The following is a 13,307-nucleotide window of genomic DNA, read 5'->3' on the forward strand; positions in this document are numbered from 1 at the left end:
TACCCTGTTTGTATTGTATGCCCTCAAATTGATGTCTTTCCCACTTTTTCCCTATCCCAACCGTCCTCTTGTAACTCAGACATCAACTTTTAAGGGGATGCCTGCTTGTCTGTGTCACACAGTTTCCCATGATCCCTTGTTCTCTGCTGACTATACTGTTGTTTTCCTTTAAGGTCTGGCACACCTGATGATGGGCGACCAAGGTATGGGCTATGCTCCTTTTTTTCCCCATCATTCCTCCATTCTTCCTCCTGTTCCTCTGTGCTTAGAAATTTGTGAGCCACTAACTCCTGCGAAGGCTTGAAGCTTCAGATTTCTCTGTCCATTCATATCAGTGGCATTTTCTTTCCTTTTTGCAACATTTCATTCTGACATTTTTTATGGGTGATTTTGCTTCAGTTTTTGCTTTAGTTTTTGTTTTGCTTAAGAGGCCTGACATTTCTCTACAAATTCTGTTTTTTAATTACTAACATTATATATTTTTATTGAATTAGGGGTGGTTTTAGGAGAGGACAACTTGCATTAACGTTGTTTTAAAGCTAATCCTCATCTGTCCTCGCTATACTAATGCATGTGGAGAGCATCTACAGAGGCAGCTGTACATTCTGTCTTCCTGTTTTCATTTGTGTGGTGCTGCATAATGTCATGGTGTAGCAGAGCAGCAATGTAGCTTCCTGTTTTTATTTTTTATGGCAGCTTCCTATTTCCCTCCTGTGCTTGCAGCCATCAAGCCTCTATCCTTTCCACCACTATCCTCCTATTTAGCTAAGACACTTACTGGTGTCTCCTCTCCCTTTGTTTTTCCTCTTTGTCTGGAATCTGCTTTCTACCGGAACATTTCATCAAATCTTATAGGTAAAAGTAAAGGTACTGCCCTCTTTAATTTTCCAAATTCACTAAGCTAATAGTTTCTCTGGCATTGTATACTTAAGCTGAATTATATATAGTCACTTGCACTTTTAAAAACTCATTTTCAACAAATTATTTAGAGGGTTTCAAGGTAGGTGCTGCTCTTGCTCTGAATTCACATGCTCCAGCTTTGTTGCTCTGTTTTCCTTTTGTTCATTTATTGCATGGAAGCTATATAGACTCATATGGATATATGAACCACACAGTTGCTGTCCTAGTTTTTTGTGCAAAACCTGCACCTGGGGAGAACTACATTCCTTTTGTTTGAATTATGGTGTATGAGGTTGATCGTAATGTTGTGGGCCTCCCATCCTGGCTGTGATCCTCACCTCTTCTCTCTGTGGGGTAAGTGGACTTCTGATTTTTCCCATTTGACTCTCCTCAGGGCAGAGAGGGGAGACTTGGCTTGTAAGGTCCCTACTGAGCATTCAAGGTAACATTTAAATTATTTTGTTATAATTTTCCTGTTAAACTGTGATTTAGCAAGTTGCCATAAGTTTGGTAAATGTAAACGTTGCTTGTTTAGGGTTAATGTATAAAATCTAGAATTAATCTAAAATTTGCACATAGCTGTTTAATATTTTACACTGTGACATTTAACAGTGTTGATTTAACAATTAAATTTCACACCTTTGACCCGATTGGTTATGTGTATTTTAGTTCTCATGCTTTAGTTTGGAATCCTATCTTCTTTTTGGGTTGTTATCTGACATAGATGTGAAGCTTCATTTAAACAGGTAAGTTTTCAAAGTGACTGGTCCACAGAATACTTAGTTATTTAATGAGCAGCACTGCATCTGTTGCTTTGATCACAGTTTATAGTTTTTGGAATTTTGTTTGTGGATTGTGAGCTTTTTAATACAGCGTTTTTTCCACAGTGTAATGTAATAGGTGGTCACAGACTGTATGTGAGTAAAGGTAAAACTAAAAATATATTTTTAAACAGAGATTTACCTATATGTAAAATGACACATGTTTTTTCTCCTTATCCAACTAAATAAATTTAAATCTACAATTTTATGTTTAAGGACAGTTGGAATTAATCAGTTAAAATAGTTTCTGTCACAATAACAGGCAAATGTTCTATCACCTTTATTAAAATTCAGAAGTTTTCTTGAAGTTCCTTTGATAAATCTATTAGAGTTGGCTTTTAAAATGGGTCTAATGTTTTTGTTGTGTCCTACACAACCTTCCTACAACAGTTTGGTGATACTTCTAACTGGTGGTAACTCATTATCACTCATTCCTCCTGAATAACTGAGGCAGGTCTGTAAAGCAGACTTTTGTACTCATCCTTTCTGATTTGCCCACATTTTTGTGACTAAGATCAATGCTTTGTAAAAGCCACTCTTAAGCATTGACTTTTTTGTCATTTTGCTGCTTTGTACTTAATGTGGCATCTGTCAGCCAGTGTCAGTACAGGACTCTTTTAACTGTGGATAATGACGCTCTTACCAGTTTCACCAACAACCTAAGAGGCTTTTGCATTTGTTCTGGGATTGATGCATATATATTTTGCACCAAAACACATTTATAGCTGGGACATAGAGCTTGTCACTCTCCTAGAAGGCATGATGAGATAAACTTATCATGCTTGTCATACTTGCATATAACTGAAAAGAGTAAAGTGGCACCATCAGGTATCTTGAAATTCTATCCACTGATGAAACAAACTCAGTGAGGTCTCTAATAAGTCCTTTCTGTAGATTATTCAATGGTGTCATACAATGTTGTGGTGTGTAATAATTATGCCTAATATTCACCCACAAAGGTGCCCCCGATTGCCTTTAATCATCTGAATGAATTAATCAATAGCTTACAATTCATGGCATTCTAAATTTGCGAATTGTATAGAGCATATAGTGATCAGTGTATGTAAACTTCTGAATTTGAGGAACTTTATTAGGATTAACAAAATAATATTCTATAATTGCTTCAGACTTTGTGAAAATAAAACTACTATGTATTGTCTTAAAATACCTAAAGCACAAAAACTTTTAAATGTTTAAACAATAGATAATGTTTCTAATTGCTTTTCTGAAAAAGTTATTCTTTTTGCTTTGTTTAAAATACAATTTTCTTCCCATATGTTCTTGATATGTATATAACCAAACCTTATTTAGTGAAAATTTAGACCAATACATTCAAAACCCATGTACTACTATGGGAGTTTGCAGAAACATAAAATATTAAATCAGTTTGTAAACTATGTAATAATTGCAGAAATCTCAAATTATCTAGATATGTAAAGAGATGCACATCTATAAATGTCTTCAACGGACTGATATATATTAAGCTCCTTTACTTATACAACTCATTGGCAGTTTCTTTTACTAAAATGTGATTATTATGATATGGGAAATGTATGCAAATCTACAAATGTGAAAACTGGAAGGAAATTCATTTGCCACATCTTCCAAGGTAAGTGTCACTCTCAGTGTTATAGTGTTCATTGTTATTTGTTTTGAAAAATGATGCAGACAGTAGGGCTTCTGCTGAATTGCATGAGAGTAGAAATGGTTTGATTTGTCTTTTTGTGTTGAAAAAAAAATTTGTCTTTCGATGGCTTCAAAAATATTACTTTAAGCTTTGATACATCCTATAGACTATATTTTATGATTTTCAGGGTCAAATGTTCTTCTTTGAATGCAGCAGTAAATTACATTCCGGTAATGCTGACTCAGATTATCTAACCCACCCTTTAATACAGCCTCTCTGTCATTTATTATAATTATCTACATTACTTAAGGTGTCCATTAGTTAATTTAAAATCATCTCCAAATAATGTGTTTTAAAGCTTAGGATTGTACAAGTCTGGATAAATGCATACCAAGTTTGGATGTAGCAGAAGGGAAGCTGCAGGGAAGGAGTCAAATAGTGCTGATGAGGCACAACTCTGCCATACTCGGCCCACTGATTCTAATTTGGGGCTTGGTAAGATTCCCCCTGTGTTTTAAAGTGTAAAAACCCTGCTCAGTCTTTGTAAATGTACTGTTTGGTCATAAACACAAATCCCCTCGGGTACTAAAACTTGGACAGAGCCTCTATTCATCGTCTACTTAAGCTTGTGAGAATGTTGTGTTTTTTATGTTGGCCCTCACTGAGGTTCTCCTGTGTCATGTTAACCACTTGGTAAGGTTTATCCTCTGTTTGATGGCTAGTCCTTTGAGGATAGGCTTTTGTTTGTGTGTCAGGTGCTTTCAGCTGGTTTACCAACATTGTTTACCTAAAAAATAATATTTAAAATGTACTTTTGTGTGATTGTTTGTATTGCGGATTGTTAATTCACTTCATTCTTTAATTGTCACTGATTTATAAAAGATCATAAATGCTTTCAAATGGATGTTATCTGCCATGTACAGTTCAAATTAGCTGAAATGAAAAATTGAATATTAAATGGTCCAGTCTGATAATTTCACAGCTATTACCAGCATTAACAGGGTGTGAAAATTGGTTATGTTCTAACATATGAAACTTGCTCTAGGTTTGTAGGTACAGTTAATGTTCATATAGTTTTAACATTAAAGGGGTCATAGAATGCAAAACTGAGTTTACATCGTGATAGATGAATAAAGATATTTCAATCTGTGAAATGGACCAACAGAGAATTTCAAATCCCATCAACAGCCCCTTTTTCTGCAAATTTCACCGTTCTAAACTTCTACAATAAAACAGGCAAACTGAAATGAAGCACCGAATTGACGTCATTTTGGGGATGTTGCCTTATTTAGTTGTGGCCCGTACTTTTGCCCCCCTGTGAAGATATATTATCACTGTCTTCCCAAGGATCCGAAGACTCGACAGGCAGAAGATCCCTGTAAAGTTTGATGCTAAGCTTTTTATTTGCTCTAAGCATATTACCCAAGACAGCTTTCAAAATCTTGGACAGTTCAAAGCAGGATTTGCTTAACTTCTTTTACTGAAATGAGGGTCTGTTCCGACTGTAAGGCCATCACAACCGCAAGATATAAGTAATAATTTGTTGCTAAGCTGTTGATAGCAATGCTAGCATATCTATGGTGACCAGATTTTGGGGGGGGCCCGACTGGACCAGACCAAACATTTAAACCGAGCCAGCCGGGGACGGAGCGACCGAACCTGACCCGGTGACGGTATTTTCTGCCCGCCTGCCCCGTAAGGCAAGCAGGGCGGAGGGAAGTATGGGGCCGCTGGTGTCGGATCAGGCTCGGTGCACCAGAGCTGAAAGCTCAGTTCGAATGCCCTGTGTGTGAAAAGTAGGACATGTCTGGGAAAAAGAGGATGCCTGGTTACCCTATCATATGAACAATTTGATGTTTCAGTGAATGAGTGCTTGTTGATAAGATGCGTCTTTGCTCAGCAGCTGCGCTTGTTGTAAACCAACTAATCAGCGCACAGCTCATCTAAATATTCATGAGCATACAATAAAAGGATGAAAACTGCCGTCTCATTTTAGGGCTTTTAACCAGGCTTGCATTAGGGCTCATAGAACAGCAAATATGCCACTTTCAGCCCAACCAATGTTACACACCCTCTTAGAGACCCTAAGTACCAGCACCAAATACCCTATATAATCATTCTATGACCCCTTTAATAAGTCTTTCAGGTAATGCATATAGTTTTGGTATAATGATTCAGAAGATCATCACTAATGTTAAAATTTACTGAAAACAATTATTGAGAACATAAAATTAAAAATAGCAATCAAGAATACTTACATGTGTAAATAGCAGAATATCAAGGTATTAAGAAACTATCATAGTCAAAGAAATTTCAGTTGGATTAAGTCTGTCTAAAATGATGAATGGTACATATCTTGGAATCTAGTTTAGTTTGTAACACTGGGGTCAAGTCAGTAGAAATTATTAAGACTTTAAATTGAAGCCCTATACCTACGATTTTTACTACTAAGTTGCCTTAGTGGCGATCAATTATGTTTGTGAAAATATGATTTGATCTGATAAACTCTGTAACTGAAAAACTAAAGCAAAGTATTATTAGATTTTAGGCGTAACACCACTTAATACGTTATGAACATTAAAACCTGACTGTTAATATGTTTCACATATTTTAGATGGACAGCTACACTCATTGACAAATACTAGTTTTGGGCCTGATTTGAGAATTTTATCTTAAAGCTTGTTTGACACCACAAGATTTTAAAATAGCTGGGTGATTGGTTTAAACTCAAAGTGAAATAGATACTGATGTCATAATGTGATTAGCATCATAGGCTCCAGGCAATAGAAGCCTAAGGGCTGCTTCTGGGACATGTTGCTGTTTCTCATCTTAGACTGAACTGACTGCATTACAAAAAACAAAACAAAACAAAAATAGAAAAACATAATAAATATTTGTTTACTTTACATATATGCCTTATCCTTGGAAATTTAGAAGGCTTTATGGAAGGGTGTTGGGACTTCATATCTAGCCTGGTCTCAGTGGGCCTTTGTAAGGAATGACATTTCACCAGTCCATCACAAGGCCTAATGATCCCTAATAGTAAATGATAACCTTCATCTAACCTGAGAGGAAAAAAGCATACAAACTACATAGAAAGAGCCTGACCAGGATTAAAATTTATAATCATAAGGCATCAATGCTAACCTTTGCTCTACCTCGCAGCCTTAATTAGAATTCAGATTTATACTTCCATATCCTTACTTCAATACTGAGCCGTATGTATGTTTTTAATTCAATTTAGTTTTTTGCATAATTAGCACATTAGCAAAGGAGAACATTAGACATACTGTACTGTAATCATCTCTATTTTTAACATCAACTCATTTAATCCTAAGGTCTGTTAGAAATGGCACCTATTGAGCAGGAGCTCTGGTTCAAAAAATATTGCTCCAAAAAGTTTTATAGGGGAGAGACATTGAGGAATGCCAGCTGTTGCTCTATTGATAGATAACTAGATAGATGTTCTGCCAAGTATCAGAAACAGACCTTTTATACAGTATGTCAGTCATCTTAAATAGAGATTTTATATTTTATTTTATCTGCATTTTGTCTTACCATAACTGTTTATTCATTTACTCAGAATTACATTTAGAAAGAAAGCAGTAATATAGTAAAAAAAATAGGAAAAACAATACCAAAAAGGCATGAGGTATGATGTAGGGATAAAATGTTCAAGCATTTGTTTGTGCATGAAAAGCATGCCACAAAACATATATTTCTTTAAAACTTTTTTGAAACATTTAAGTCTGACTGATTAGAGTCGAGATTCTTTTTATTTTCTTTTTTTTTTCTGTAGACAGAAGAATTTCCTGAGAACAAGCAATACGATTCCATTCAGCAATGTATTCTCCCCCATTGGAGCTTACTGATATTATATAACAGTTTACAATGTTAATCACTGCTGTGCTTAGCTTCTCTAGTATTCCCAGCAACTGGTGTTTGTTGAAACCCAGGTAATTGTAGTTGATAGGTCACATTGGTATTTTTCATTGGAGCAGACATCTGTAAAATGACTCCTTCGCAATGCCGGGGGGGGGGAGTAATTGCCTGCTGTGAGATTTTTGTATCTTGACATGGCAGATTGGCAAGACGGCACTGAAGCTGCAAAGATTAGTACATAACCAAAGATTCTGTTCCTGAGGGGGAGGCAAGAAGACACACAGACAGAGCAAATGACTTAATGTATGTGAAAGGCATTTGGGGACTAAGCTCAAACAAGTAGGCTAAGAAAAGGAACAGGGGCACCGTGTGCAAAGAGGCAGTATGATAAGCTAGAATTATAAATCAGAGGCATGTGATTGTAATATACACTGAAGCACCACACACACACGAAAAAAAAGATAGAATAAATCAAACATTCAAACTGTTGCCTGGAGTTAATTGATAAACAGAACTTTACTTTTTTTTTTTTTAAATTAGCATTCTTTGTTTGGAGCAAACATTACTTTTTACATGTCAAACCTGCCAGCCTGGGATCCTGATAGACATGTTTTGGCTCTTTTTGCTAGTCACAGCTTGAGTCTTAATGTTCTCCATTAAGAAGGGCTGTAGAATACCTTCACATCATTAAATACCAGAGGCTGTCATTGTGGAAGTTGTTAATTTCACCAACTTCCTGTGTTCTTGTATTTCATTTGTTTAAAAAAGGAGATGCGTTCGGCCTCTTTGCTTATCAATGATTTTCCCAAAGAAAATGTATTTTTGAAAATGACAAGTATATGATTTTCTTCTAACCAGAGGAAATAGGGAGACTATAGAATAAAAAAGTGGGATCAATATGAACAAGGCTCATCTGGCTCCCCAGGTGGAGTGGAAGGAGATCCGCTACAGATCAATACTGCTGGTCGATGCCAGTGAGAGACTGCAGTGATGAAAAACTCCCTTTCTTAGGCTCCAGAAGGAAGTGGATGAATTGCAGTAGAAAACAGATTAAAGGTAGATACCTATAACCTCAGCTGTTTTCTGTGAAATATATCCTTTTTCACATCCTTTTGTTTAGTTATGACACCACTTCAGTATCATAAATTATAGTCTCTTCATTGGGCTTAAATGATGGAATGCTTCCGAGTATTTAATGATACACTGGATATTCTTTTTTTTTCAATAGTTATCTTGGAAAGCACAATATTAAGAAAATCTATTGTTGTGCTGCCTAACAGATGAAATGTGAGAACAAGCTTCTGGCTCAGCCATCTTTAAGTTATTTATTTTCACTTTCTAGGGCTAATATATCTTTTACGATAATATGACTAAAACATTTTTTTTCACCAAAACATTATATTTTCCAGACTTAATGTTAAACTGGATTCTGTGTGCCAACTTAAAATAGATTAAGTCATTAAATTAAGAGCTGGAGATTAAAACACCTTTAATAGACTATTTTCACGCACCAATAGCTTAAGTATACCAAGCATTGGGCAGTGGTTGGTAATCCCAGTCCAGAAAGTGAAGAACCCTGCCTTGTTTTCCTTCATCCCATTCACATAACCAGGTGATTATCTCCCATTCTGTGTTTTACAGCTGGATATGCAAATGGTTTGAACTAATCTTTGCGGAGGCTTTTTACTCTCTGTACATGGATTACCCACCTCTGGTACTGGGTGTGTTCTTTGGCTAGAGCACATTTGCAAAAATAAACAAGGACCTTATTAGTGTTGAGAAGTACAACCATATGTTAATAAAATATGTTGGTTAACTTATTTTTTTAAATTTATTTATTTGTGGTTAAATGTAATGATTTGCTCTTTGAAAGAATAAAAGCCCTGGCATGCCTTGCATATCACACCTCAGTCCAACTATTCCATGCATTAAGGTGTTCCTTGGGAAGTCTTTATTATCATATTATAATCCTTTTATCAGAGGTGTAAGTATTTATGTTTATCACTCAAGTAGAAATGTACCTCCTACTGTTTAAAACACTTTTGTAGATGTTAGAGAATCAACTTAAGCCTTTCAATCAAGTAAAAGTACCTGTTTTATAACTACTTAGAGTATAGAATTAAAAGTAATGCAGGAAAAAAATGTTGACAGAAGCTTTAACACTTATACTGCACTGCACTACAGAAACATTTTTCTACAATTCCAGATGTTGACTTCCTTATGCTTAATTTTCTTACTTTTATAACATATAGCAACAATATCAAATTTAACTTTGCATCCTCTTGAAAAACTATTTATTTTGGTGTCTGGTGAACAACAAGTTGGTGCAGTACCAAGTCCAGCCACAAAGTAATTAATTGTCTGGATGAAACAAATTATTTTGATGATTATTTTGATGGTTTTTCAATTTTTTTTTATTCCAGCAGGCCGTAATGAAAATGAGCTTAAATGAAACAAAACAAAGAGGCCTATTTTTAAAATGTAAGGAGAAGAAAGTGGATATATCTGAAAAAAAAAAATGAAAGAAGTAGCAGTAAAAAGTATAGATGGCAAACATTTCTACTTGAGTATTTCTACTACTGTATGTCACCTGACCCCCTTTCCTTTTATCCAGACTGTATTTTTCTAATAAGGTGAAATGTAAAGTCATTTGATTAGCATATTTCCTCAACCTTGTAAATAAGCCTGTAAGAACTGAAATTCTTCATGGTATTTTTTTTTAGATTCTGAGAATAAGAACACTTCTAACTTAAAACTAAAACTAAAGGGTAGCATGCCTAGTAAGAGCTGCCATTAAAAAAGTGAGAAAATAAAAACACATCACACAAAATAAGACTAAGAAACTGCAAAAACTTTATCCAAGACCATTTTAAAAAGATTTCTTCATTCTGTTAACACACCCCTTAGCAAAAGGAAATTGGAAGCCATGATCATCCATCCATCCATCTTCTGCAGCTTATTCCATTATTATAGTGATGGGGCTGGTGCCTATCTCTGGCAGTGTATGGGTAAGAGGCGGGGTACCCCCTGTACAGGTCTTCAGTCTGTCACATGAAAACACAGAGACATACAACCAGGCACTGACACAGTCCCACCTAAAGAAAATATAGAGAAGCCATATAACCTAATATTCATGCTTTTGCACTGTGGGAGGAAGCCCAGAGAGAGCTCACAGATGCACTGGGAGAACATGTAAACTCCGTGCAGAAAGACCCCATGCTCTGAATCAAACCCAGAACCTTCTTGCTGCAAGGAAACAATGCTACAAACTGCACCACGGTGCAGCATCCACCATAATCATTTAAACTGAATATAGCATTTCTTTGAAACATAAAATGTTGTACAAACAACATTTATGTACCTCAATTCTTCAGAATTCTGGAATTGATCATACATATTTGTTTTACTCAGTGATACAATAATACATGTTTCTTTATATTTGGAATAAACTCTACAATAAAGTACAATAAGTTTGGCCACTGTTAATAACATAATTTTTCTGTATACTCTTCATGCTTGTAATGTAACCAAATTAAATAACACAATTTCTATTTTTAGTTATTTGCTGAAGTTAAGTTTAGAATAAACAGAAAAATATTACTGAACATGAACATGATTTATTTGACTTCTGGGCACTAATTCCTAGTGCATTTTTCAGTGAAATAGTGCAGAAATGATAGAGATTCCAGAGAAAAATCTAACAGTCAATTTCCAATTGAATGTACCCTGGAAAATCCATGGGGGTCAAACTCAATTTTTCCTGGAAAGACTGCACTGAAATGCACTAGTTACGACATGAAAGACCAACATGCCTCATGGGAAAGAGCTACTTCTTTACGGGGGGAGAAATTTATTTTCTTTTCATACACAAATCTATTGCACTTTGTCCTCCGGCGTTTTCTCTTGCAAAATGATGAGATCATTTTTGGTATCATTTACAGCAATATGAACTGCAAGTTTTATAAAACTGTGGTAATGAGCACAATACCACATTCCTGCTATTCACCACAGCAGCCTTTCTTCCTGAGTACCTCATCTTTGTCGAACAAATTGCTCATCTCTCTCGTTTAATTATACGCTAAAGTGCCATATCTACTCTTCTCCAGCATGGTTCGATTACAAGTGTCATGAATTTTAATGGACAAACCGTGCTGCTATCAATCATTAGTTTGCTCATGTTTGAGCTGTTAGCAAGTGACTTTTAAGCAATTGTTTCCTGTCCTGTAAACTCAAGATAATTTTCTTAGCATCTGCTGAATGACAACATTTTTTTCCATCATGCATTTAGGTGTAGATGTTTGCTGTAATTAAAATTCAGAGTAACAAATATGTGTTCAAAAGCAATTTTCCAACACTAAGAAATTGTCTCTCTGCTAATTAATAAGCTGGAACACAGCAATTTTTGGTTATGTGTAGGGAAAATCAGTTTTGCTTTTTTGTTACTGGCCTGTTATGTTCTTTCTTGATTTGATTTTGCAGTCATATAAATGTTAATGAATAGAAATGTTCTGGTAAGTCTTTTAATGAATTCAGTGTACGCAAAAAAGGCTAATATACATCCTGTGGTTTATGCATTATGTTTAGGTGTTCAGATGAAGGAGGTGAAGAAATGTCTTGGAAAAGTAAATAAAATAATTTATTTGTGATATAGCTAACTTTTGTCAATACTATGAGTTTGGGCTGATCTTTATTAGAGGTGAGTATTGGCATGAGTGTTGCGATTCGATACATGTTGCGATACTTGGGTCACAATACGATATTATCACGATATCGCAGTATCACTAAATATTGCCATATTTTCCCCAGCTATCAAAATCAAATGATGAGATAAAACAGCAAGTGCTGTATATTTTCATCAGAAAATATTGATTAGGTATTATTATCCATGTTGTTTGGGGTTTTCTTCCACTGTGACTGCCTCAAATACAGATTTGGTGCTGCACGCACAGTTAAAGGGCTCCACAGCGCTATCTGCAAGAGTTGTGGAGCAGAGGTAGCCCATTTTCCCATCAATATTTTATGTAACCATACTTTTTTTTATTAAAATCGATAAGAAGTGAAAGATCGATATTATATTGGGCAGCCGAATATCACGATATATCGCCAAAACGATTATTTCCAACACCTCTAATCTTTATTCATATCAAATCAGAAAAGAAGCACGTCTTACTTTAAATGTAACAATTTTAAAAAGTGATGAAATTGGTAATAATGATAATAAATATGGGTTATATTACACTTTACACAGGTATCCCAATGTTCTAAACATAATAAATAAATAAATAATAAATAAATAGAAAAACAGACAAATTTAGTTGGTTGTTTTAATTTTATTTTTATTTATTTTATTTAATAAAAACTGTTATGCACACACTGACACACCCAGAACCTTCTTGCTGCAAGGCAGCAGTGCTAGTCACTGCACCACGAGAAGCCCTAACAAAACTTATATGAATCAAAAAAAGACAAAGTGCTCTTTGACTAAGTGGTGTATGCTACAGAACAAGTTCAAGTCATTGGGTGGAGCTAAAGGAATCTCAATGTTTTTAACCCCATACTATCAGCTTCAACTATGCCAAAGTTTTTTCCAATCAGCAGTAACTTCCCCATCAAATGATCACACTCAACATTTTTCCTGGTGAACAGCTTACTGGGCTAAAAACTGGGCTAATAACTTCGGGTAGATTTTCTTTTTTCTTTTTGTGAAATAGGAAAAGGAAAATGTATCCTGAAACTGATGTTGTTAAAAACAAATCATATTATTTAATAATAGATATTATGTATTATTCCCAATGCAGCTGTATGCAAAAAGCTAGCTTCCAGGTTGTAGCTTCTGATTAAGTAAATGACTGAAGGGGTATTTACACTTCTTTTGGTCTTTTTCATGATCTAGTGTAAAGCTATACTTAAGACACTTAAACCTGGAATATATTATTCTACATTAAGAGAAGAATATTTTCCACTCATTTTGGGATTTGCGAAACATTTATCTAACTTGTGAAATGTAATAAAGTTTCTTTAATGGACTGTCTTTACATCTGTGAAATATCCATCCATCCATCCATCCATCCATCCAT

At 35.2% G+C, this 13,307-nt stretch overlaps 1 protein-coding gene across 20 annotated transcripts in view; it reads left to right on the forward strand.

Annotated features, from left to right (window-relative positions):
• Positions 1 to 13,307, forward strand: part of nrxn1 (neurexin 1) — a 321,828-nt gene that overhangs the window by 31,070 nt on the left and 277,451 nt on the right. For 8 of the 20 annotated variants that reach the window (XM_015382002.1, XM_015382006.1, XM_015382020.1 and 5 more), the window contains 3 exons: positions 174 to 203; positions 856 to 867; positions 1,295 to 1,342. In XM_015382002.1, the coding sequence (XP_015237488.1) occupies positions 174 to 203; positions 856 to 867; positions 1,295 to 1,342 (90 nt within the window). The remainder of the gene's footprint in view (positions 1 to 173; positions 204 to 855; positions 868 to 1,294; positions 1,343 to 13,307) is intronic. The other 12 variants (XM_015382016.1, XM_015382010.1, XM_015382011.1 and 9 more) reach the window with 3 other exon arrangements.

The sequence above is a fragment of the Cyprinodon variegatus genome, unplaced genomic scaffold (genome assembly GCF_000732505.1).
Source record: "Cyprinodon variegatus isolate N-32 unplaced genomic scaffold, C_variegatus-1.0 Scaffold246, whole genome shotgun sequence".
Lineage (NCBI taxonomy): Eukaryota > Metazoa > Chordata > Actinopteri > Cyprinodontiformes > Cyprinodontidae > Cyprinodon > Cyprinodon variegatus.